Here is a 27,480-nt window from a genome sequence, read left to right as displayed (position 1 = left end):
AAGTCTAAAAACCAAACAGAAAATTTCCTGGTAAATGAACTACTGGAAACCAGTCTAAACCAATCAAGAAAGTCATGATTTCTTTTTTTTTTTTTTTTTGAGGCGGAGTCTCGCTCTGTCTCCCGGACTGGAGTGCAGTGGCCGGATCTCAGCTCACTGCAAGCTCCGCCTCCCGGGTTTACGCCATTCTCCTGCCTCAGCCTCCCGAGTAGCTGGGACTACAGGCGTCCGCCACCTCGCCCAGCTAGTTTTTGTATTTTTAGTAGAGACGGGGTTTCACCGTGTTAGCCAGGATGGTCTCGATCTCCTGACCTCGTGATCCACCCGTCTCGGCCTCCCAAAGTGCTGGGATTACAGGCTTGAGCCACCGCGCCCGGCCGAAAGTCATGATTTCTAAAGAAAAAATTACAGACTTTTCTGGAAATGGAGAAATTGGTGGCAGTATGTTGACAGTGTTTTAAAGTCATGCTCCTGAGGTTTGCTATTAACCAGGCTCCAGTCATTTTGGAGAAATTCACAAGAAGGGCTGTGGGTTATGGTTAAAGCATTCTTTTGACCAAGTACAAAGAAGGAAAGCCTCAGAGGCTGAGAAATGCCATCAGGTGAGGCATCAGCACTTAGGTGAGTGTGTGAACTCTGTTTGGAGATGAACTGTTTTACCTCCTTACAGAATATGACAGGGTGGAGAGAAATGGAAAAGCATAGGTTTAATTCATGCCTGTGTATGAACAAGCCAAACAGAAATGTGTGAATTACAGACTAGAGTTATAGACATTTCACAACTCCAAGTAAAGGCCGCCAACCCAGAAATTCTTGCTGATTGCGTGCTAATCAGAGCTGACAAAGCAAAAGAGGGATGTGGCAGCATTTTCAGAGTAAGACCGAATAATGACATTCCTGGGGAGTCAGAAACAATGTAGACATACTTCTACTCCATGAAGTCCAACTCTCCCAAGGCAGGGTTCCAGGGGCTGGAGATGAGCAGCCTCTCCAAACCCTGTAAGGGCTAACTTAAGTTTGGATTGGAAAAGGTGGACTTATTACTTCTGGTGTAGAAAAGTTGGTACCCTTCTTTTCTGGTGTAGAAAAGTTGGTACACTGGGTACCCTTCACCCTGTATTTCCCATACTCCAATAGCTATGGCAATAGCAATAACCTTCATGTACTTGGTTTTTGTTAAAAGGATAATTAATGCCTTCTGTGACTACAAATATTTTAACACAGTTCACTCTTCCTTTTTCATATGTTATTGGGTGGCAAGAGGAAGATGGAGACTTGACATGGGAAAGAATACATTCTAACATTAACACATGTGTTACCTGTTATCAGGTTTGTTTGGAAGAACTTTGATCAACACCACTAGGCCAAGCTATCCAGCACGTCCAGGGATGCTTACCATAGAAGGAGGAGAAAAGAAAGAAGACTGACATCCAGGTTTTTTTATGTGTGTGTCCCTGAGTGACACAAAGAGATACTATGTCTCCCTTGTGAAGAACTGCAAAGAAGGGGGAATATATAATGGGACAGGAAAAAACAAACTGTTTTTCCTACTCTTACACTCAACTCAGCACAGAACATTTCTAGTTACCAAAATGTGTACGGTTTTTTCCTACACAACAAGCAGTTCTCCAGTGGACACCACCTGAGTGTCCTATAATTCAGTTCAATTCTGAAATGATCTATAGGAAGTTAAAGTTAAATCTCACAGGTTAAGGGCTCAGTCCCATGAGGCTGCCCCAACTTCAGATGCCAATAGAAAGTCCAGGCCTCTGGAACTTTTGACTGACTGGCTTTAAATTGTGGGTCCCCATGACCCCCTCCTTGGGTCTGATTAATTTCCTAGAGCAGCTCACAGAACATAGGGAAACAGTTAACTTACATTTACCAGTTTATTATATCAATTAATATAAAAGATATTACAAGGGATACAGATGAACAGCCGGATGAAGAGGTACATAGAACAAAGTATGGAGGATGGAGTGCAGAGCTTCCATGGCCTCTTTGGATAGCCCACCCTCCAAGCACCTCCATATTCAGCACCTCCAGAAGCTCTCCAAACCCCCTCATTAGGGATTTTTATAGGGACTTCATCATGTACACATCAGCAATTGTCAACTCAATCTTCGGCCCCTCTCCCCTTTTCACAGGATGGGGTAGGGGCTAAAAGTTCCAAGCTTCTAATCATGGCTTGGTCATTCTTGTGACCAGCTCCCATTCAGAAGCCCACCAAGAGTTATTTCAGGAGAACAAAAGATGCGCCTATCACTAAGGAAATTCCAAGGGATCAGGAGCTCTGTATCAAGAACTGGAGTCAAAGATCCCCTAGAACAAAAGATATACCCAGCACACCTATCACTCAGGAAATTACAAGGCTTTTAGGAGCTGTGTGCTGGAAAATGGGGACAGAAACTAAATGTATATTATAATACCACATAAAATAAGGTAGATGATTTTACTCACAACAGAGCTATGGATCAATACAATAACAGAGTTCAGGAACTGTTCTCTGTTATTTTTATACACATTCAGAGTAGGAGACCAAGTTGAATTTCACAGTATTGCAGGAGGCTGAGATTCACAGACTGAGAATAGGGTCATGTGAGCTGCATGGGTTTCAAGAGAAGGAAGTTAACAGGGGCTTAGTATAGTGCTGTAGTGACCTCACAGTTGAGAAGGAGGATAGATATAAGGGGCTACTATGAGTGGAAAAAAATAGGAAAGAGAGAAATATCTAGAGAACATTTTAGGAGTTTCTTGTTCAATATGCTATGTGAAACATTTGCGGGGACTCCTTAAGAAAGCGTAAGGTGAAGACCCTCATTATTCTTCATGCTTCAAAGTTTATGTTTTCATTCAGTTTATGTTTTCTTAGAATGCTATTACATGCTTGGACTGAGCCATGTGAAGCCTCAGTTTTATTCAGGTTACACTCTGAAATATAATCATTTTCAGCTCAAAAAAGCTTCCTTGACTTTATTGCCCCTTACATTTTTATCTTCTCCAGTTACTCCTTTTCATAACAAACATCAATAAACTGTATCATTACCTTTTAAAACTATCAAATTAACAAAACACAATAATTATAATAAAGATTAAAATAGCAGCAATAGTAAAACATAAACCATTTAAAAAATGTCAGACCCTATTTTTGTGATTACACATATTAGCTCATTTAAATCTTACAACAATCCTATAAGGAAGGTACTATTATTGCCTCTATTTTAGAGATGTGGACACTGAGGCACATAGCTTTGGTAACTTGTCTAAAGGACACAGCTAGGAGATAGCACAGCTGGGATTCAAACCCAGACATCTGGCTCCAGCGTTTATGCTCTTAACTATTGTGCAAGGGTGTAGTGAAATTAGCATCCTTATTCACTGCTGGCACGGTGTATTTGTTCAACCCCAAAAAGTTAAATGCAGAGTTACCATATACCCACCAATTCCACTTCTACATATATACCTAAGAGAATTGAAAACATACGTTCATATAAAAACTTAGCAGCATTATTTATAATAGCAAAAAAATGGGAACAATCCAAATGCCCCACAATTTTGAATGGATAAACTAAATGTGGTATATTCATACGTTGGAATATTAATCAGACATAAAAAGAAATGAAGTTCTGGTACATGCTACAACTTGGATGAACCTTGATCATGCTAAGTAAAACGAGCCAGACACAAAAGGCCATACATTGTAGGCTTCCATTTATATAAAATGTCCAGAATAGGCAAATCTATAAAAACAGAAATTAGGTTAGGGGTCCGCAGACACTGGGGGAATGGGGAGAATGGGGACTGGCTGCTAATGGTTACAAGGTTTCTTTCTAGAGCGAAGAAAACGTTATGGAATTAGATAGTGGTGATGGTTGTACACCTTTTTGAATATATTAAAAACCATTAAATTGTACATTTTAAGGTAGTACATTTTATGGTTGTGAATTATATATCTCAATTTAAAAAATCTCTAGGTAGGGAGAGAACAGGATCTGAGTCCACTGATGTCATTATATTACACTGCCACGTGGTGTCACTGTTGAGGAATGGATGAAGTCCAAAGAAGACTTACACAAAGCTTGTGTCCAGGTCATACCTAAGTCGCAGAGGTGCCCCAGGATTGGAGTGAAGGTTAAAATCCAGAATTTGGGAAGCACCATCCCAGAATGGTTTAATATTAAGGAGGTTCTAGCCTCAGCCCCACACTGTGCAATTATTTGCAGTCCTTCACAGACTGAAGTTCTTGGCTAAACTTGGTTCCCAGATCAATGGGGAAATTCAAATCCTTGTGAAAGCATCTCTGTTAAAAGGAGATATCGCTAGGCACATCTTAAAGTTCCAAACACTTTATTTTTGGAAAAACTGCTTCTTTATGGAGGTCCAGGGAAATAGTGAGCAATTTTACTGTCCTGGGATAGGGAGCATCAGATGAGTTGAGGATTTTACATCAATTTTCTCTAAAATATTTATACTACTTAACTCAGTGTATACATACATTTATGTGTGTGTATATATGTATGTGTATACATACAATACACACAAGTAGGTATACATACACATAGATATGTATATATACGTATACACACATGTATGTATACATACACATACATGTGTATACACACATATGTAAATACACATGTATACATGTATGTGTATACATATATGTATACATACATAAATATACTGAGAAATATCCAGCAATGGAAGGTGTTATAGACACACTTATTGAAAATCCTTTAGCTGTTAAAAATGGTGAATACGAATGCAGTGTAGCAACACAAAAATCCTTATGCTATAAGGCAAGATGATATAAAACATATTTATATATGTGTGTAAAAATATACACATATATATTCACAAATTCATACAACTGAAAATAATTCACATACCAGTTAAAGTTATATGCCATTTGATTCTGAAATAAATTTCCTTTAACCCTCTTACTCCACATTTTATAAAATGTGTCCAATATCTAAACCAAGACTTTTTTTTTTTTTCAATTTCCTGGGCATATTTTTCTATGGTCACTTTTTTCACTTATGTTTTAAAATTATGAACAATATCATACATACAAGAATGTTTATAATGTGTGTGTTCAGTTTAAGGTGTATCCATCAGGAATCAGAATTTTACTCAGTTGGTTTGATTAAAGAGATATTAGTGAAGACACTACTTAAAGGAGTATGACTAAGTTAAGAGAACCATCCAGTTGAGGCATCCAGAGTCTAGCAACAACAGGAAGACTGCGCTGTCTCTAAGCTACATAGTAAGGGAGAAAAGTGTTTCCAGAGCCCACGGAGCTGGAGCCATGGAGAAGGGACCACTTGCCAAGAGCTGCAGTTGTGAAGAAACACAACCACCACCAGATACTTAGCCCCAAACGGAGAAAGAATAGAGAAAATACACCCTGATGTCTTTTTCCTCCTGCCTCCCATCTCCCTGAATGCCTCCTGCTGTCCAAACCCAAATGGAAACCAGCTGAGGACAGCCCAGGTGGTGCCGTCCAAAGAGGTCAGCTTTGGGGTATAGAACAGGGCAGGGAAGCAAGGAGAATGAATATGATGGAAGGCAAACAGAAAACCTAGACAGTCTAATTGTTTTGTCACCCAGAATTTATATTTTTCCTTTGCTCAGATGAAGAGAAGCTCATCCCTTACATATGAGAATAACAGAGTGTGACAAGATTTCTCCTCAACCAAACTTTTGTCAGGCTCCTCTAAGCTATCTCCTTGATTAGATCTTGACCTTGGGCTGCAGTGTTCATCCTTGCAGAGTCAGTGTTAGCAAGAATCCTGCTAAGTCAGTTTAGAGAGGATCTTCCCACCCTGAAGATTTGACCACCCTCTATATCTGATCAAATTCCTTACCCCCACCAGCCCCAGGTGATGTCTGATACCCTGGCCTTCCTTCACCAAGAATCCTGTTAGGTTAGTTTAGCAAGGATTTCCCCTGCCCTTGATGTCTCTTCTTAGTAATTTTCCATCCACAGACCACACTGACACCCACACAACCTGCTTCTCGGCTATAAATCCCCTTATCCTTGCTGTATTCAGAATTGAGCCCAGTTCTTTACCAAGGCCTCTTTCCCCCTATTTCAAAAGTTGCTGAATAAAAAATCTGTTTTTACTGCTACAACTATTGTCCAGCTTTGATTTTCTTTAACAAGCCCCATCAGCCGCCATATTGCCGTGAGGGGATGTCAGTTCACCTACATTCTCATCTAGAAACTAAATTGTACTCTTCATGCAGGGTAATAGGAAAAGAGGGTCAGGGAAGAAGTAATTAACATTTTAGATGGAGAGCTACTATAATTCCTACCTCTAGAGTTTGTTACAAGGCTAAAGTTAATAATCATAGCTTCCTACGCATTTACTTACGTTTCCCCTGCCCTATGCCAACACCTAGGTAGATCAGGAATTTTTATCTGGTATGCTTCAACACTTTAATTTCTGCATGATCTGAAATTTCTGCATTACTTCAGTTATCTGATAATCATTATTATGGCACATGGCAGTATTAAGAAGTGCCCAGTGAATCTCCAGGTGTCACGCATAGTTCTTCTTGCCCTCAATATATAGATGTAACCCAATTTCCTGTTGGTAATTGGGATCAATCATACCATTCTATCGCTGTGAGGAATCAAAATGACAAGAGGGCAGTTTCAGCTTTCCAATCAGTGAATTGACATTCAATTCAATTCAGTGACTGGGTCTTCTAGTGGAACCATTCCTTTCTTTGGATCTAGGCTTCCAAACACAATAAACCCAAGGTTGTAGAAACGGTGTGCTGGATATTTTCTATTTATCCCTCCAAGCATTGTGCCTAGGAGGCTGACCTCTACAGACTACACAGACCTAGCTCCATTGTCTTCTGGCTTTCTGGTGGATCAGCCAATGGAAGTCCCCAGCTGGATATCAGAGCTGGGAGAACAGAGAGGTGGGTCTTCTCCACTCTGTCCCTGCTTTGGGCTGACGTGTCAGCATTGGCTACAACTATAGAATCTCACCTTACTTGGTGAAAAGTTGGCATTGCTGGCTTTCCCCTACTGAACAACACAGTTCCAGTTGGTTACTCTCTCCTACAGCCACAGCTACCACTTTCGCCTGATTTTAGTAACTGCTTCCTTCCCCCTTCCCCTCAGCCCTAGAGTTAGTAACAGCTCCCCGCTGTTACTGGTTACTACTGTTTATTGAAGGCGAACTATGTGCCAGGCACTGTGCTAAGTGCCTACATATATTATCTTTAGTCCTCACAATCCAATAAATTAGATGGCTTTAGTCCTACTGCAGAGGTAATAAAGTCACAGAGTGACAGTGGCAGAGCTAGAAATTGAAGGTAAGTGTGTTTATATTAGTCTGTGCACTCAAACACGATTCCCTACTTCTTGCATCAGTTGTTAATCTCCCTTAAAGAGTGTCAAACCTCCTGGTAACCCGCCCATTGCTACGACTGGAAATGAGGGTGCTGTTGTAATTTCCCCATCCAGCTATTCAACAAATGGTATCCGGAATGTGGGACCCAGGCTCCAGAATCCTGAGGGCTGCTGTTGAGAGCATCAAGACCCGCCCAGGAGGTCAGGGCGGTGTTCACTCACACGCTGAGCCTAGAGGAAGTTAGACGCCTTCCCACCGCTGTGGTGGTTAGCGGGGACTTTCCTGAAGGCCAGAGACTGGTCACGTTCATGCTATTTTTCCAAGCCATTTGGTAGCAAAGAACAGAGTGCCAACGATTCAAGTATTCTCTCAGGCTGGGAGAGAGACTTGGCTTATTCAAGATGGAAATTGCTGGTGAGGTTGAGACAAGATTGACATCTCTCAGCAGCAGGGGAGAAAGACGGCTCTGTTCAAAAGAGAATGGGTAATTTCGGTCAATTCTGTTCTTTTTCGTTTCTGTCTTATCTTTATGCCTCTTTAAGAGTGGCAATTTAACAGATGAGGGGACAGAGGCCTTTAATTGAGAATTCCACTTCGCTTCCTCTGCCTTATCTCAAAAATCCGGCAGCTGAGTCGCCGCGGTTTTGAATTTGCCTCTTTTGACCTTCCCCTTCCACCTCCGGGAACACTGAGCCTGGCCCGGAAGGACACACCCTGCTTCTGGCGGACGTGCTGGCACTTTAAAGGAGCTGAGGGCTGCGCGAATTTGGCTGAGGCGCGTCATCTACTGTGGCTCGGCGCCAGTTCCGACGCTGGGCGGAGTGAGGCCCGGTCCCTACCGCGGGCTAAAGGAGCCCGGGCCTGGAGGCCTCTGCACCGGTCGCCTGGTCCCGGAACCAGTGCCGCCCAGTGAGTGAACACCGGCCGCAGGCGGGTGGGGAGAAAGGTCACTCCGGCCATGTCAGTCAGCGCGATCTCCTGGGCTACGAGCTTGCCAGGCCGCCCTGGGCGCCCTTTCCTCGTGAGCGCCTGCTCTTGTCTCTCGCACTGCCCTTGGTGCTGATAGGTATTGCCAACCTCGTTCCATTAGGGCGCGTTCTTGTCTCCTGGCGTGGACTCCGGATCTCTCCCTAGCTTTAAAATAGAGTTGAGAAAAACAGGCAGAGTGGTCTCAACAAATCAGCACACCATTGCGGGGAATACCTAAATTACAGTAATTGGCCTCAGGGAGCGAGGGCGGTGTTAATTACAGAAAACCTCCGGAAGCTGTGGGCTCTGGACTGGAATTTGCAGGGGGATGTGGCCTAGTTTGAATGGAATGCAAATATTTATTGAAATGATTGTGGTGAGACGATCAATCACACATTCAGGCAACGTGTCATCTGATCAGGAAGTAAGTCAGCGCAGTAATCCCGATGACAGAATTCATGCAGTTAATCCTTTTTGTCCTCCCCAAGTAAAATCAAATCCAGGTACTAACGGGTGACTGGAAGAAAGGCTGTCCGGAACTTGCAGCCCCCACTTCTCCCCAGAAATACACCTTCTCATAGTAATCTATAGTTCACCTGAGAGGCAAAGCATTAAAGACCCCTTCCAAGATATCAGTAGGAATCAAAGGGAAAATGAAGGCAGAGGGATTGAAATCAGCATTCTTTGCAAAACATCTCTCTGAGACACAGTGATATTTAAAATTGTATAAGTAGCAAGACATTTTTTACCCATGGTAAAAAGTGTTAGTTTTTAAAAGACTTACCTTATACAAGTGAGTGAAATCAAAGTTTTCTGTATTGCAAGGTCAACTTTTGCTTATTTTCTGATACATATTTTGTGAACAAAAGGAGATAGCTGAAAGTGTTCTGGACACCCTAGGGTATATTCCCAGACTTTGGGAAATGACTTTGTCAGGAATGGGGAAGTTGGGAAAGGAGAGGATGTTGAAAATTCTGAACTTCACAGTGAAATTTACAAGGTGTGGTGCATTTATTCTCAGGTGTGGTTCCCACAAGGAAGCTCTTCTTCCTGCTTGGCTTCCACCTTTAACCCTTCCACCTGGGAGCGTCCTGTAACACATTCAGACTACAAGTCCAGACCCAAGAGAGCAAGGCCCAGAAAGAGGTAAGTCTAAATACTAACTTCCTAGACAGTGTTTCTTTCCCAGATGATTGACATGAGGACTCTCTCTCTCTTTTCAGGGGAGAGCCTAACCCCTTACAAACAGGAGCACTTTAAAGGACACAGTTCTGTGATATACAGGGTATGTGGAGGAATAGTACTAGAGTACAGTTGTTTTTTTTTTATAAATGTTTGCAGCAGGTGTAAAAATTTAGTCATCCACTCCTATGTTCAGAAGAAAAATAAGTAATGGCAAGTGGCCTGAGCCACAGTTTTTCTTATATCTCTCATGCTTTGTGCAAACATTTAGAGGAAGTAGACACGATGGAGACTGTCAAGATGGATAATATCTCGCTCCTAACCTCAGGCAGGTTCTGGTCTGCTGTTAGAGATGAGTCACATGGGACTGTTAGCGTTTGGAGAAAGGAAAGAACTGCCAAATCGCCCTGCTGTCAGTGAGTGACCTCTAACTCTGGTCACAGGGTGCTGGAGTGACACAGTGGCAGAGGGGGAGGGAAATCTCACCACCTCAGGCCTGTTCAGCATTGTGCCTCTTCATCCTAGTAAGTGATTTGGTATCCTGTGCTCAGCTTTGAAGCTGACTCTGGCACACAGCCCTGAAACTCCAGGGTGTATCCTTGGCCAGAATACAAGGAAGTCACTGAAGTCTTGCTTGCAGTTCCCACTCACCTGGAACCCCATTAGCAGGGCTTCCCACAGAATACTTGTGAATCCTGGCTGTAATGAATTAAGACTGGCCATTCTTACCTGAGGTTCACAACCCTACTCAACAGCCTGTTAAAGAGAAAAGGTATCAGCAACATTGTTGAGAAGGGTAGAGCAGTTGTAACTTTCCCCTGAGTTTTGCAATATTCTGAAATGCAACCAACTAACTCAAGGTCTTCTGTACCCACCCAGTTGGATTGAAAACAAAAATTGGAGTTCTGTCCCATGTAGAGTTGACGGCCCACTTAAAAACTTACATAAGATAGACACTACTGTGCATTCATCTAAAAAGTACATTTTCCAGGACATTTAAGTATCCGTATGTTTTTCCATTTTTGAGAACTTTAGTACATACTATCTTGGAGAGAAGGAGAGTGAAGCTGGAGGAGGATGGCTAAGGCAGTCAGCAGTGGGTGGATGGAAATAAGGGGCATGTAGGAGAGGGACAGGGATTGTGGTGGGATGACAGGAAGAATAACTGATCTGACCTTGAGACAGCTCAATCTTCGTAAAACGCAAATGCAAGAGCACAAAGAAATATGTTCTCAAGATGCACAAGGCATCTTCTTAATCACCCCTCCTCAGATGCAAATGTTCTGTTGCCTAATTGTACAGAGGTAAGAAGATGGATGGTATCCACCCGGCCCCTCACAAAAAAAGAGTTGTTTTTTTCTTCAAGAATTCAGGTCTTCAAGATTTATGGTGGGAAGAAAAATCAGGAAACAGTCATATACTTATAGTGCAGGGATACGATTTTGGAAATTATCTAGTTCAATCAGTTGGTGTTAGGTGAGTAAAATGATGGCCAGAATTGTTAAATATGCCTGAGGTCAGACAGCTAGTTAGGAGCAAGGACTAGAATCTACACTGTGTTCCTAGGTCAGAAAGTTTACTTTTTTTTTTTAACTTTGTCATAAGCCCAGTGTAACTCAAAGTGGAGCATACAAGAATGCATGTAGTATATTATTATAAGTCTCCTTGCTTTTTTTACATTTTAGGTCAAAATGGGGTTTATATTTTCAAAATCTATGAATGAAAGCATGAAAAATCAAAAGGAGTTCATGCTTATGAATGCTCGACTTCAGGTATGTTTTAAAATAATTAAGCTATTATGTTGTTATAATGTTTAAAGTTTCTACCACATGTGCTCCAGCCCTACATTCTCTTTGACCCCCAAAAATAAAATGTTCTTGGGGCTGCATCCTCAAAACCAAGATAAAATGGATTACTAATTATTTGGTGAATGGGCTAGTTTAAATCTCCAATCCAGATAAATTTGTGTAAAAATTTCCATTCTGTAGGAAGAGATAACTGCTTAGAGTATGTGGTACATAGAATAATGCCCCCTGCCCCCAAAGATGATGTTTGAGATGGGGAGATTATCCTGGATTATGCAACTGAAAGAATGGACAACTGAATTATTGTAACAGAGCAGTGACCAAGGGGAGACCAAGTATTAGGTTTACAAATCAGCCAGGTGTCCAATGCTTAACATGTCCTTGTCAAAGACCTTTGGAAACTACAGGGTTTTTACTTGTATGTTGGTCCCCATGAAGTCAGGGTCTGTGAAGGGTCTGGGATTTTACCCTACTTGCAAGCTAACAAGTTAGCCTATTACAGAAGACTGGAGACACCGACATCAGAGCCAGAGGACTTTATTACTCACAGCACAGCAAGCAGCACGAGTGTGGTGGTGTTAATTCCCCATGTCCTCCAAAACTCACCGAGGTGACAAAGATGGGCATGGGCGAAATGAGTGCTGTGCACTCAGTGGATTTATGTCACAGTTGAGCAGCGCTGAGGTTAGAGAATCGACTGCTTTTACAGTGGGCCATGAGCAAGGGGTGGGTTGTGGCAGGAGGAGAGGGTGGGAGCTACTTTCCTCGTAGTTGTTGTGTCCTGGTTGACCCGTCCCAGATGGAGGTGTCAGACCTGGGAGTTACAAGCCTCCATGGGTCAGGAGTTCATTTTTAAGAAGAGCTCAGCAGCAGACCAATGATTGCTTCCCATTTTTGAAAGGGGTGTGTTATGGGTTGAAATGTGTCCCCCCTCTCCAAATTTATATGTTGAAGCCTTAACCTCTAGTACTTCAGAATGTGATCTTGTTTGGAGATAGGGTCTTTACAGAGGTAAAGTTAAAATGAGGTGGTTAGAATGGGCCCTAATTCAGTGTGACTGATGGCTTTATGAGAAGAAGAAATTTGGACACAAGACCATACAATTCATAGTTGACTATTCATACTGGGAGCATGCAATGTGAATATGAAGACAGCTGTTTACAAGCCAAGGAAGGAGCCTGGAACAGATGCTTCTCTCACAGCCTTAGTAAGGAACAAACCTTGCAGACACCTTGATTTTATATTTTTCCCCTTCAGAACAGAGACAATACATTCCTGTTTGCTTAAGCCGTTCAGTTTGTGGTCCTTTGTTATGGCAGCCCCAGCAAACTAATATAGGATGTATTTGGCACCTGTGCCCAGCAGGTGGTGCTGCTGTATTGGGCAGTGGTCTCTCTGGAGCTTGATAGCGATTTTCTTTTTCTCCCTGGGATTCTTATGTTTCTGTTAGACCACCTGGAAGGGGTCTGGGAATCCCTGACTGGGGAGTCCGTTTTGGTCACTGTGAGTTTTATAATACAAGCACGTAATACATCAATGTCATTGTACATTTGTATGTAGTGGGGAGGGAGAGTGTTGACACGCATCACAGTATCTTGAATTGGCTAAAGGTCCCTTTAATTTTTTTTACTCACTGTGAAGTTTGCTCACACTCTATTAGTTGAATTCAGTTACTTTCCCCCGCCTAGTCACAACACACATGTGGCCAAGCATGATGACTCACACCTGTAATCCCAGCACACTGGGAGACCAAGGCAGGAAGATTGCTGGAGCCCAAGAATTCAAGACCACCCTGGGCAACATAGTGAGACTCTATTTCCATTTAAAAAATTAAAAAAATTAGCCAGTCATGGTGTTACACAACTACAGTCCCAGCTACACAGGACGCTGAGGTGGGAGGATTGCTTGAGCCCAGGAACGTCAAGGCTGCAGTGAGCCGTGGTCATGCCACTGTACTCCAGCCTGGGTGACAGAGCGAGACCCTATCTCAAAAAACCAAAACAATAACAATAAAAGAACAGAGACCAAAGAGTTTAACATAGTTACTTCAAGGGTGGTTGTAATAGTTTCAAGAGATTATGCTGTCTTCAGCTAGGGGAAAGGGGTAGTAAGGGCTTTTTGTCCTTTGGCTCCTTGTCCCAGAATGGGTGCTGCTTCCTCTCCTGTGTTCTCTGGCCTCTGGAGAGAACTGCCACTCAGAGCCATCATTATTTCAGCCTTTGCTGGTGCCACTGCACAGCCTTGCAGTCTTTGGAGCTCTGGGCCACCCCAGTGCTTAGCATACTTGCCTTCCCTGAGACCAAGTAGACTTTGGCACCTGTGTCCAGTCCAACAAAGCCATAAAAGTTTGAGTCCCTCCCTTCCCTGAAGTTCCCTAGCATACTTCCCTAAAGCAGCAGAAGTTGGAGGAGAGGCAGGGGAGGAATAGGGGACTGGAGGGAGACAGCAGCTCAGTGCCAGTAAGCAAGGCTTTGTATTTACTTTCAGTTTCAAGTGGCCTCCTGCCACTGGGCTCAATAAACAAGTTTCTGATGCTTTTAGTCTACCCACAGTTCCCTACCCTCATTGCTGACACCATTTATTTCAGCTTTGGGGACCCCTAGATTCAGCAGCCGTAGCCACATTGCCTTGTTGTTTGGCTGGAGCATGGGACTTACTGCCCCATTGTCTTGATAACATCCTCCCTTCTCCAACCCCAGAAGGGAGCATGACACAGCCAAAGCACCATTAGGACACCTTGTTTCAACCCTACCTTTTGTCGTTCAACCACATTTAACACATAGGACAGTGAGGAACCCTTATTCCACTTTCCCATCCTCATCACTATCTAGGCAAGATCATTTACTACCAGATCTCCGGGAATTTTCTCATGTCCTCTGATACAGCCAACCAGGGCCCTTGTCCCTCCTTTTCCAGAAAGTCAGATATCTATATGAGCATCTCACATTGGCCACCAAAACTATCAGGGCATGTAAAGTGTCTGGGATTTTATGCTACTTGCAAACAACAGTAGTCCTCCTTATCTGTGGGGGATATGGTCCAAGATCCCCAGTGGATACCTGAAATCATGGACAGTACTGAAGTCTATGTATACTATGGTTTTCCCAGTACATACATACCTGTGATAAAGTTTAATTTATAAATTAGCCATAGTAAGAGATTAACAATAATTAATAATAAAAATAGAATAACTATAACAATATACTATAAGTTTTGTGTATGTTCTCTCCTTCTCAAAATACCTTATTGTACTATAGATCTTAACAACCTTGGCATATGATTTTTTCTTTCTTATTGAGAACTTTCACTCTTTCACTTAAAGGAAGCACTTTATTGCTTCTCTTTGGTATATCCAAATTGCCAGCATCACTACTCTTGCACTTTGGGGCTATGGTTAAGTAAAACAAGGGTTACCTGAACACTAGCCACTGTGATATTGTGATAGCTGATCTGATAACTGCGATGGCTACTAGGTAACTAACAGGCAGGCAGTGTGTACAGCTTGGCTACACTAGACAAGGGGATGATTCATGTCCCAGCTGGAATGGTGGGAGATTTTATCACATTACTCAGAATGATGGACAATTTAAAAATTATGAATTGTTTATTTCTGAAATTTTCCATTTAATATTTTCAGACTGAGGTTGACCATGGGTAACTCAAACTGTGAAAAATGAAACTGTGGGTAAGAGGGGACCGCTGTAATAAATTAGCCTGTTATTATTTCTTGGATGCTGGCGGAAGACTTTATTACTTGTAGCACAGAAAGCAGCACACACTCCAAGTCCCATAGAGGAGATGAAGGAGAGCCTCGTTGGATGCTGTGATGGATGCTTTGGGTTTGTGACATAGCTGAGGAACATTGAGCTTGTGGACTCTATCACTTTCATCATGAGTGATGAGCAAGTCTGCTCTGACTGGAAGGAGATGGTACCTCATCCCTCAAGGTTGTTTACTGCAAATGCAACTCTGGGAAATGACCCAGCTAAAGAGCAGTCAGGGCCTGTGACCTCATCCTACCGAACAAGATGGTGCAGGACGACGTGGCCCATGGTGGACTGATTCTCCTGTGTGTTGCTTAAGGTGACTAGGTTTTTCTTGTTGATCAAGATACACTTTATTATTTATTTCTTAATTTCAAGAAAGGATGAACAGGGGAATATAGGCCAACATGGTTGAACCAGTGTTCTAACTCTAGAGATACTTGAGTTCTGATCCTACCTGGGGCAGCCTAGAGAGAAACATCTTCATCTACAGCAGTTTCGGAAGATCAGGTTGCTCCTTGAATGTGTCCTACTTAAAGGAATTAAACTTCTAGCATCATTCTAGGGTGTAGAGCTGTTCTTTCCCTTTTTAAGAGTATGAAATATTTGATATTTACCACAGAATATATTTATATCAAATGTAAGTTATGGAGTATAAGATGAACACCAGCGAATCTCCCATTAAACTTAAGAATTCTGTTATGATAATATTCCTGAAGCTCCCTGGGGGTTCTCCTCCCTATGTGTTGAGTGAATCCAAATAGCTAAGGCTGGGCTGGAATTGACGTCATGTCCCAGAAGTCTCTAGGGTTGAAAAGGATCCTGGAAATCAAATGGACTTGACTACTGGGCTAGAAGATGATCTTTTTTTAGGGTCCTCAAAGGTGAAGTTTTAAAAAAAATTCTGATTAAAATACCATGTCCAAATGACATATTTAGCCTGTGATTTACGCTTGTGGCTATTTTAAACTTTAATGGCACCTCCATGAAAAGGATAAATAGAAGAAATAAAGCAAAACATTCATTAAAGTAAAGCCTAATAACTAAAATCTTACCCTACTGGAGTTTCTTTAGTTCTATATTTTTTGATTAAAAAAAAGATAAATCACAACTCAATAATTTTGTGTTACTGTTTTTTTTTCTTGTGGGGGAAAAGACCACTCATGATTCAACCCCATCTCTTATACCACTGGCCAGGCTCCCAATCCTGGCTGCACATTTGATTCATCCAGGGCCTTCTGAATGTTTGGGTCCCACCTCAGACCTTCACAGAGTTGTTATTTTAATCTCTTCAGGTGACTGTAATGCATGGCCTGGGGTGAGAACCATTTTTTCCCTTCTTTTTCCGTGATGTTACATAATTATAATTGGTGATTGTCAGTGATTTAATATAATCTGTATTGGAGATAGAAACCAAACAAGTTTTCAATTAATAGCCAATCAGGAAATGAAATTAAATCAATCACTGGAGTCTGGTTAATCAAATTTGTAAAAGGCCTCAAATCAAAAGGTTTTCTTTTTTTTAGCTAACAACTTTGCTTCAAATTGTGATGGAGAGGATTCATGCTACTAGTTATAATGGTATTTTCAGATTATCAACAAACTTCAATTTCTTTCTAGCCTGTGTTTGGATGGTGGATGAGTGGTAAACTAGCGCTCCTTTTAAATACTTCCTTAAAATACCACTAGGTGGCACACCTAAACTAATATTATATCACCTGAGTGGCTGGAAAAGCATTTTGAGAATAAGGGAAGAACATATTCTATAGGTCCATGCTATGCTACAGTGCTATGTAGGCAAAGCAGTTATGATCAATGTAAAGATTAGTTGGGTAGTAAACAGATGTTTATTTGTTGTTTATTGTGTTCAAGCAGCAAACTAAAGATTTTTAAAAAATGCATGAGATCTAGACTTTGACCTTTATGTCTATTGTTAGACTTTGGTGTTAAGAAAATGAGGCATAGCTATGAACCAAAAAATATAGTTATTTAATATTAATATGTATAGGCTGGGTGGGGTAGCTCATGCCTATAATCCTGATCAACGCGGTGAAACCCCATCTCTACAAAACAAGAAGAAAGATTAGTCAGGCGTAGTGGCTCGTGCCACTTGGGAGGAAGATCGCTTAAGCCCAGGAGTTTGCGACCAGCCTGGGCAACATGATGAAACCCCATCTCTTCTTTCTCTCCCTCTCTCTCCACTCTGTGTCTCTCTATATATGTATACAAAATATAAAATATATCATATATAATAATATGTGTTACATATAATACCATAGGCACCCATCACATTGCCCAGCTAATATATATAATATATATTATAACACATGATATATACTGTATATTACATATATTATATAATTACATACATATTACATATATCATGTATTACACATATTACATGTTACATATATTGTATATGCAACATATATTACATATATTTTATAATATGTGTAACATATTACATATATTTTATATGTATTATAGATTATTATATATTACCTGGGCAATGTGATGTGTGCCTATAGTTCCAGCTACTCAGGAGTCTGAGGTGGGAGGATTGCTTGAGCCTGAGGGGTCAAGGTTGCAGCGAGCTGTGATTATGCCACTACACTGCAACCTGGGTGACAGAGAAAGACCTTGTCTCAAGAAAAAGAAAAATAATAAAAAAGAAATTTCCCATCTGAATTTCTTAATGAGCTGTTGTTGAGGTACCTGGGGCTTGGCAGTCTATTCATAGAGTGTTTCAAGAAGAAAGAAGGTGTTTTCAATGGTGTCAAATGCTACAGAGAAGTCAAAGGCCTTTAAAAAAAGGTCAGTGCCTGGGAGGAACCATGTCAGTAGAGTATGAGGGAAGAAACAAGTCTGTAAAGGCCTGAGTGTACATAAGGATAAAATGAAGGAAGAATGTATATAGACTCCCTTAGTTTTCTGTGAAATCTTACTATGCAGGTAAAAGATATAGTATGTTCCAAATATAATTATAAGAAGAAACATACTTCCAGACACATACTGGGAGGTATTCCTTTGGCATTGCAACATTCACTTACACATTTAATACACTTTATGAAGTGTCTATCATATGCCAGTTGAATTAGGAGCTAGAGATGCTTTGGTAAAACAGCACAATCCCCTCTTTCAAGGAACTCAGCTCTTGAACAGGGTAGTGCTGTGGTAGTGATAACAAACAGTTTCAATATTGTGTTAAGAACTGAGAATTCTAGAGTGTTTTGTGAACCAAAATTAGTCTGGCTTCAAATGTCTTCTAAGTGCCAGAAGACTATGGAGCCATCTCTTCAGAATTTTGAGAGAAAACCCCCAAAATTTTAGGTAAATTATACATGCATGCTGATAAAAAGAAAATTTTAAACATGCAAATATTAAGAAAATAAGTCAGCCAGGTGTTTTGAAAAAAATTAACTGAAGATATAATTTCATAAATTTAGAAAGAAATACTAAGACCCACCAGCAAATCTAACTTGCTAAAGTGCATGTAGAGGAGAGGAAAACTTTAAAAAAAACTTTAAAACCAACATTTTGGTAATCTTGTTTCTTCTATTCCATCTTCCTTTGCCTTTTTGCCCCTTTTTGTTGGAATATACTTTAAGGCAAATTTCAATTTACCTGTAAATATTTCTGTATGAATCTGTAACAGATATGGATATAACCATATTTAACTAACTTAGCAATAATTTCTTCCTATCATATGCAACCTAATTTCAGTTGCTTCACAAGTGTCTTTTACAGTTGGGTTTGAAATAGGGATCCAAGGGCAGGGTGCGGTGGCTCAAGCCTGTAATCCCAACACATTGGGAGGCCGAGACGGGCGGATCACGAGGTCAGGAGATCGAGACCATCCTGGCTAACACGGTGAAATCCCGTCTCTACTAAAAAAAAATACAAAAAACTAGCTGGGCGAGGTGGCGGGCGCCTGTAGTCCCAGCTACTCGGGAGGCTGAGGCAGGAGACTGGCGTGAACCCGGGAGGCGGAGCTTGCAATGAGCTGAGATCCGGCCACTGCACTCCAGCCTGGGCTGCAGAGCGAGACTCCATCTCAAAAAAAAAAAAAAAGAAAGAAAGAAATAGGGATCCAAGCAAAGTTTTCATACTATACTTGATTATTATGACTCCTAAGTCTTTCTCAGGTTGTGAGAATATCCCTTCCTTCCTACTTGTCGTACCATTTATTAGTTGAAGAAACCAGCTCATCTGCTTTATGGAACGTCCTACAGTTTGTATTTGGCTGATTGCCTCCTCATGGTATTTTTTAACATATTCTTCTATACTTCATTCTTCCTATGAAGTGGTAAACCTAGAGATTTGATGAGACTCAGGTTCAGTTCTTTTAGCAAGAATCTTTTCTAGGTAGCACTGTGTACTTCCTAATACATCACATCATAAAGCTCATGAGGTCTGGTTGTCTTTCCTTTAGTCATATCAACCTCATCTACCCATTATAAAGTTCCCCATCATATACCTGTGATTGACTGGCCTTACCATCCACTCATGATCATTGCTTACATCTGTGACTTCATTAGGGCTTGAAAAAATGGCAGTTTAACAATATTCTCTCATTCCTTTGACATTTGTTGTCTGGAAATTTATTAAGAACTTTCTCTTCCTACTTGGTTATCCTGAAATGTAGTTTGTACAGGAAACAAAAATAAATGCTTGATTCTGTCCTTTTATTTAGCAATTTCAGAATAGTGAATTGATACTCTAGAAGTCTCCAAAGGTGACCAAATAATTTTTGTTTATTTGTATATTATGACTATAAACTCTTTAATCAGTTGTAGTCGTTATTCTTCTTGCTCAAGTTATCCCATCTTTGGCTAATGGAAGTTCTTTCAAGTTGATTCCTATGTCCCTTGGATAAGACCCACTTAATTCTTGATTGTAGGCACGTTGCTTTAGCCTGCCTGTGTCTCATTTCCCACATGTGAGTATATGGTTTAATAATAAGGATTATGATACTTTGTAGAGTTACTCTGAGGATTAAGTGAGATGTCTCACATAATAAGAATTTAGCACACAGCATCTGCCCCATGTAAGCACTCAGCAAAGTCAGTAATTAAAGCAAAAGTTTTCTAATTAGATGTGCCATTTTTTCATTCACCAAATATTTATGGAGGAGCCCCTGCTCTATACTGGGCAGTATTTAGATGGGGAGACATAACAGTGAACAAAACCCTTCCCCTGTGGAACTTACACTCCAGTGGGAACACATGCAACAAACCAACAACCACGGCATCTTAGTGGTGATGAGTTCTGTGAGGGGAAAAAGAGTAAGGGATGATGATGGGAGACGGTGGGTGAGTGGGAAATCCCATTTTTGGTAGAGTAGTTAGTGCAAGCCTCAGAAGGTGACCTTTGAGCTGAGCCTTGAGGGAAATGACAAAGTGAGCCATGCAGATAGCCGGGGAAAGAGTTTCAGGCAGAAGGAAAGTGAATGCAGAGGCACTGAGCTGGGAGAACTCGTGGTGAGTTGGAAGACCAGCAAAGAGGCTGGTGTGGCCTGAACTCTGAAAGGATGCGGGAGAGTGGAGAGAGATGAGGTGAGAGGTCGCTCAAGCTTTGTACCCAGGACAAATGTTTTGAAATGTATTCTGAGTGATGTGGGAAGCCACTAAAGGGTTTTGAGAGGAGTAGTGATGTGACCTGATAGTTTTTGCAATATAAAATATAGTGTGTGCTCAATAAATGCTTTCTCAAATACATAAAAAAGCAGCAAACAACTATTACGAGCACATTTAAAAGTTGCTTAAATCCTTATAACTTCCAATATCTGTCATACTTGTGCCCTCCCATCTGTTTTTTTCTTTACTTGCTTGTTTTTTGAGGAGAAGACCATACCAACATCTTCAAATAGGAAGGGTCCTATGTTCTGAGGAAAGGAAGAAAGTGCTGTGTGTGCTTTGCAGAGAGGCTTTTGGTGACAGGGAACCAGAATGTAGAGTAGGTGGAGGAGAAGAAAGCAGCACAATTTTTGTAGGTAGAAAGACCAGGTAGTGAGTGGGAGTTGGCCCAGAGCCTAGAAGTGTGAGTGGACTTAACCTGGAAGTGTCTTGCATAAAGGGATGGCATGGCCAACACAAGTTCGCTGAGGGAGTGGGGGTACGTGCACGACTTAACTCCTGGATCCACACCGTCTTTAGCTTGTCCTTCTGGGACTCATTTCTGCCCATACCTCCTGTACCCACTACCTGCCTTAGTCTCCCCATGTTCCTCACTTGAAGTCATTCTTCCGAAGTTCATTTTTTTCACTTGTGAAAAAAATACACATCATATAAACGTAACCGTTTTAAAATCTACCACAATTCAGTGACATTTAGTACATGTACAGTGTTGTGCAACTGTCACCACTATTTAATTCTGTAACACTTCATCACTCCAAAAGGAAACCCTATAATTGTTAACCAGCCACTTCAAATTCCTCCTCTCCTTCCTCAGCCCTTTGCAACCACTAATATGCTTTCTGCAACCACTAATCTGCTTTCTGTCTCAATGGGTTTGCTTATTTGGGGCATTTTCTATAAATGAAATCATAGAATACATAGTCTTTTGTGTCTGGCTTCCTCCAGTTAACATAATCTTTCTAAGATTCATCTGTGTTGTAACGTATCAGTACCTCATTCCTTTTTATGGCTGAATATCATCCATTGTATGGATATACCACATTTTGTTTACCTAGTCATCTGTTGGTGGATATTTGGGTTGTTTCTACCTTTTGGCTATCGTTTAATGCTGCTGTGAACATTCTTATACCACTTTTTGTTTGAGCAGTTGTTTTCCATTCTTTTGGGTATATACCTAGTAATGGAGTTGCTGAGCCATATGGTAATTTTATGCTTAACTTATTGAGGAACCATCAAACTGTTTTCCACCATGGCCGCAGTTTTTTACATTCCCACTGTAAAGTGTAAGGGTTACCATTTTTTATGTCCTCACCAAATCTTATTTTCTCTCTCTCTCTCTTTTTTTTTTTTTGAATTCTAGTCATCTGGTGATTTTGAAATATATCTCATTCTGGTTTTGAGTTGAATTTCCATAATGGCTAATAACATTGAATATGTTTTCATGGGCTTAATGGCCATTTGTGTATCTGCTTTGGTGAAAGGTCAGTTCTAGTCTTTTGTGTTTCCTTTTTGTGGCTCGCGGTGGCCGCTGGCCCTAGGGCATGTCTGGCTCAGCTGGGCAGGCGCGCCAGGACCACCCCGCGATGCTGATGCTGCAGCCTCTGTAGGGAGCGCCTGAACCTGCCACGGAGAAAGTTCCGCTGAAGAAAGCTTAGTCTCAATTGTGCTTCCTGGCTCTTGCCTCCCAAACGCGTACCATTTCCACTTGATGTCATCACGCAGAATGGGGTGAAAAGGACTCAGTGACATATTCAGTTTGGAGGATAAATAATCATACTGCAATGTTTTCCTTGGGAACCACTGTTTCCAGAAGCCATGGTCTTTGAAAATTACCATTGCTGCTGGCCTTGTATTCCTGGGTGTTTTGAGAGAAGATGTGCCCCGCTGCTGGCTCTGAGTGCCTGTCGCTGAGGTCGCCCTGGCCTTTGACAAAATGAACACACCTGTGAGTGTTGATGCCTGTGAGCTCCCTATCACCTGCACTGGAAAGACGCAAAGCGGCGGCCTTTGAAGACCAGCTCCCTCCCCTTCCCCTTGGCCTTGCCCTTCCTGCTCAGGGTCCACCATGGAGACGCTGTCCCAGGACTCTGCTAGAATGTCAGATCTGTTTTAATTACTACAGCCCCTAGCGAAGGCCCAAGTTGCTGGATTGCAAGCACACCTGCTGTTCAGTGTGCCTCCAGCAGATGACCAGCCAGAAGGAGGTGTGATGACCCTGGTGCAGTGGTGTCACCAAGCTGCATCCTGGCTTCTCCGTGTCGCAGCTCCTCAATGACCCCAAGGTCCTGGCTGTCATCACCATTCCACACACTTCCGAGCACACGCTGGTTTTCATCAGACTTCCCAGCAATGGGTGCTACATGCTGCCCCTGCCATCTCCGCGCTGCTGCCCGGAGACATGAGCTACCGCCTGCTGCCCAGGAGCCCGCAGAAGTCCGTCACTGTGGTGACCATCCCTGCTGGACAGCAGCCTCTGCAAGGCCGGGCTCCCCGGGGGCAGCGGAGGAGGACCAGGATAGGCGGGGCGTGGTGGAAAGCTCCATCTGGTTGGGGGTGTGCACTGTCATCTTGGTGGCTTGGGTCTTGGTCTTCCCCCTCAGCATCGTGCTCCATAACATGTCCTGCATTTCTAAGCACTTCACTGTGACATCTTGTGGCTGAAGAGGGCTTCAGGGAAGTCTCTTGTGGGTGCCAACTTAGGGGTTGAGCATGTTGGTGATGAGATCCCAGTGAGAAGACGAGGGGCGACACTGACCATTTGGTGCTGAGCACTGGCCTCTGGTTTGCCTCTTGATTTACCCCAAGACAGACATGAAGGGCAGAAGGTGAGGTCTCAACAAGATACCAGGCGAATTGCTCTGAGTATTGATGGCAACAGCTTTGAAGATGATTGTATGCATCCTCATAATCATGTATTAAATGGGCAGTAATTTCTGATTTTTCAAAATCATGTTATGAGATCGACATATTCTACTTAGACATTAAACTCTACAAGTGCGTACAATGTGATCTTCTCTAAATGCGTTAGATTAAAACAAAGATGCTATGTATGCAAGGAGAATTAAACCTGCAAATCCATGTAAAAATTCAGTTAAGACATGCAGTACTGACTTCTTTACTTTTTTTTTTTCCTTGAAACCCAGTCTTCATTTAGTTGCTAAGGCTTTTTATACATTTTGAATGGCACCAAAACAAAATAAGTCAAAATGGACAGTCGTTTTTATTTTTTGAGAAAATATTTTAACAAGTGTCTCCATTGTGTTGTGTTTTGTCATGAACCTTCATTTTCTTCACTTGTAATTAGAGCTTCTATGTGTTTATTAAACAGAAAGCCCAGTAGGGGAGCAATAAACTGAGAAATCATGAGAAAAAAAAGTACTTTACATATTATGGATACTAGATTTTTATTGGATATAAGTTTTGTAAATATTTTCTCCCATTTGCAGGTTGTTTTTTTTTTTCTCTTGGCAGTGTCCACTGAAACACACATTTTCAATTTTTATGAAGTCCAATTTATTTTTCTTTTGTTGTTTTTGGTGTCATATCAGAGAAACCATTGCCAAATCCAACTTCATAAGGATTTGCTCCTATGTATTTTTTCTAAAAGTTTTCTAGTTGTAGCTCTTCAATTTAGATCTTTGGTCCATTTTGAGTTAATTTCTATGTATGGTATGAAGTAAGGGTCCAACTTTACTCTTTTGCATGTGGATATCTAGCTGTCTTGGTATGAGGTCCATTCTTCATGAGCATACAGAAGCTAGACACTGTACAGTAAAGATTAGGGGTCACATACTAAGTCTTTAACTGGCTCAGATAAAGAAACTGCTCACCAGGTTCTGCCCACACAGCCCCTTTGAAAAGTGCATCTTGACCTTTACTGGTCTTCAAAGTTTGAGTGGCAACCTGCTGTGTCTTTCTCTTTCAAAGCTGGAATGAGTGGAAATAAGTTAGCTTAGTTATAGTATGAAGGACTGTATCTAAATGCAAATACTATTATGCATTATTTAACTTTCAAAGAGCCTACTAAAAATGTCCACCAAGTCTCTTAAAATGTGGGGCAGATACTAATATGTCTGCAGTCACTTAGGGGAGCTAATGAAAATACTTTTAATATTTCCTATATTCTGATTTCCAGAAATGGTAAGAAGTGAAAGTAGAACAGTTAATAAAGGTCATTAGAGCCACAGGCACTTTTCTACAAAGGTAGATAAATGGCAAAGAAAGGTCAAGCCACCAAGCTGATCCTTGGCTGCCTAGCCGATCCTTGGCTGCCTAGCCCTTCCATGCAAACAGTGGGTCCAGGACAGACACTTCTCCAGGGCAGACACACAGTTTTTAGATTTGTTCACAAACTTAAGTGAGACCGGTGAATCTGGTAACAATCAGAAAGCTTTTTTTTTTTTTTTTCCCCTCCAAGCTATAATTTTATTTTCATAAATCTGAAGAGAGCAAATTTTTGTTAATTTTTGTTCTTCATTGCTTGGGCAAGGGGGTGGATTGCTTTAATATTTATTAATTCCGTGAGGCATTTACAAAATGCCTACTATATGCAGGGTTTCAGGTGCAAAATGATTAAAAATGATCCTATAGCTTTAATTGTTTTTGCCTTCTTTATACATTTTGATAATATGTATACAGATAGACACATAGTCACCGTACCGTATTTCAAAAGAACTTCAGGTAACCTTGCTATTAAAATCTTTAGACTTCTACATGTCTTGTTTCTACTTTACCTGGTTCCTTAAGTTGATGAAGAATTTAGGGCAGCGGGAGGAGGAGGATTTCTAGAGAGAGAAAAAAGCCCCCATAGATGTCTTTAGTGTTGAGTATTAAGGAAAATGATCTGAAGTATTATTAGACTTGAATAAACTCATGATATTCAGAATAAAAGTGAATCCGTATTTTTAAAAAATGTTTAATTTTGAAATAATTTTAGATTTGCAGAAAAGGTGCAAAACATGGAGAGTTCAAGTATATCCTTTATCCAGATTTCTCTAATATTAACAATTTACAAAATAATTGTACAGTGATCAAAACCAGGAGATTAATATTGGTACAATACTATTTAAACCACTGATTTTTTTTTTTTTTTTTTCATTTCACCAGTTTTTCTCCTAAAGTCCCCTTTCTGTTCCAGGATCAAACCCAAGATCTTGCATTACATTTAATTGGTGTCTTCTCAATCTCCTCCCATCTGTGACAGTTATTCTTTCTTTCCTTGGCTTTTATGATAAGTACTTTTGAGAAATACTGGTCATTTATTTAGTAGAATTTCTTACTTTGGATTTGTTCAATATTTTCTCCTGATTAGACTGAGATTGTGAATGTTTTTGCTTATTTTTCTTAAACCATAAAATGCTTTTGTGTCTTCCTTGTTGCATTGTATCAGAGGATACATGAAGTTGATATGTCTTATTGCTAGTGGTGTTAACTTTGATCACTTGGTTAAGGTTGTATCCATCAAGTTTATATACACTGTAAAGTTACTATTTTTTCTTTCTAATTGATAAATATCTTTGAAGAAATACTTTGAGACTTTGTTAATATCTTGCTTCTTCTTGAACTTTTGCCCACTGATTTCATCTTTCATTGGTGGGATCTTACATGCAACAATTATTACTCTGAGGTTTGCCTAATACTGATTTTTTTATTTACTTCATTTCATCTGTATTTGTTAATTGGAAGAGCCATCCCTTCTTTGTATGTTTATTTATTCAATTATTTATATCAATATGTTTTCATGGACATTTTGTTCTATGGGTTATAAGCTAGTGCCATCATTATTTATTTTGTGGCTCAGATTGTTTCAGCCTTGACTTTGACCAACTTCCATTTGCTTTCTATATCATTTTAATAGAACTCATCCTTTTTTGAGTACTTGCTTCTTTTCTGTGATCACGGTATATGCCAGGCTCATCTTATATTGTTCCTGTTCCAGGCCTGGAATTATTGACTTCTTCATGGAGTCCTGGTTCCTTTTGTCAGAGAATGATATTTGGAAATCAAGACCTGGGCTCTGGGTGTGCTCACTGTTATGATGATTGTCCCTAGGTTCTCTCAGCAAAGACATGTATGTATATGAACCCACGCATAGACGCACATCTGTATTTATTTCTATATCTACCTATCTGTATATATTTTCTAAACCACAAGTTCATATTGGCACCTCTAATTCCAATCCAGTGTGACACATTTCATTCTAGCTCTTTCCTTTTCTTTATCTGTAAGTTGTTTTTCCTCAGGTACTGAGACACTTTACACTATATTCACTTCAATCCCAGTAGACACATAAAATAGTTTTAGAATTGCCCATATGTACCCCTGTAAGAAACAGATTCAATAACTAGAGGACATTATTTGTATGTTCTTTCTGTCTTCACGGTATCCAGTCAAAATACTGTTTTCAGAAGTTAATAAGGTTAGTTTTTCCTGGCTCCTTCAGTGTTAGTTTATTGACTTGTAATGCAGTTGGATTTATTTGTTATACTTTGTATTCTCTCCACATCTGGTTGATCTAATTAATTATTGGGCTGAGGAGTATATGAAACATGGCTATGGTTCTAATAGTCAGAGCTATATAAAAAGATACATTCATGGTAGCTCATGCCTGTAATCCCAGCACTTTGGGAGGCCAAGGAAGGCAGATCACCTGAAGTCAGGACTTTGAGACCAGCCTGGCCAACATGGTGAAACCTCTGTCTCTACTAAAAATACAAAAGTTAGTTGGGTGTGGTGGCGGGCACCTGTAATC

At 40.9% G+C, this 27,480-nt stretch overlaps 1 protein-coding gene and 1 pseudogene across 3 annotated transcripts in view; both read left to right on the top strand.

Annotated features, from left to right (window-relative positions):
- Positions 1-8,090: 8,090 nt before the first annotated feature.
- The window catches only part of PLGRKT (plasminogen receptor with a C-terminal lysine), a 77,789-nt gene continuing 58,399 nt past the window's right edge, over positions 8,091-27,480 (top strand). Inside the window, exons 1-4 of one of the 3 annotated variants that reach the window (XM_033237259.1) lie at positions 8,091-8,282; positions 9,364-9,488; positions 10,404-10,502; positions 11,210-11,296. In XM_033237259.1, the coding sequence (XP_033093150.1) occupies positions 11,216-11,296 (81 nt within the window). In that variant the 5' untranslated portion in view covers positions 8,091-8,282; positions 9,364-9,488; positions 10,404-10,502; positions 11,210-11,215. Of the gene's footprint in view, positions 8,440-9,363; positions 9,489-10,403; positions 10,503-11,209; positions 11,297-27,480 lie in introns of all 3 variants that reach the window. The other 2 variants (XM_033237258.1, XM_033237260.1) reach the window with 2 other exon arrangements.
- Positions 21,855-24,098, top strand: LOC117098550 (annotated as a pseudogene).

Source organism: Trachypithecus francoisi, unplaced genomic scaffold (genome assembly GCF_009764315.1).
Source record: "Trachypithecus francoisi isolate TF-2019V2 unplaced genomic scaffold, Tfra_2.0 Lachesis_group16, whole genome shotgun sequence".
Taxonomy (NCBI): domain Eukaryota; kingdom Metazoa; phylum Chordata; class Mammalia; order Primates; family Cercopithecidae; genus Trachypithecus; species Trachypithecus francoisi.
This window is presented reverse-complemented; position numbering and strand designations above follow the sequence as displayed.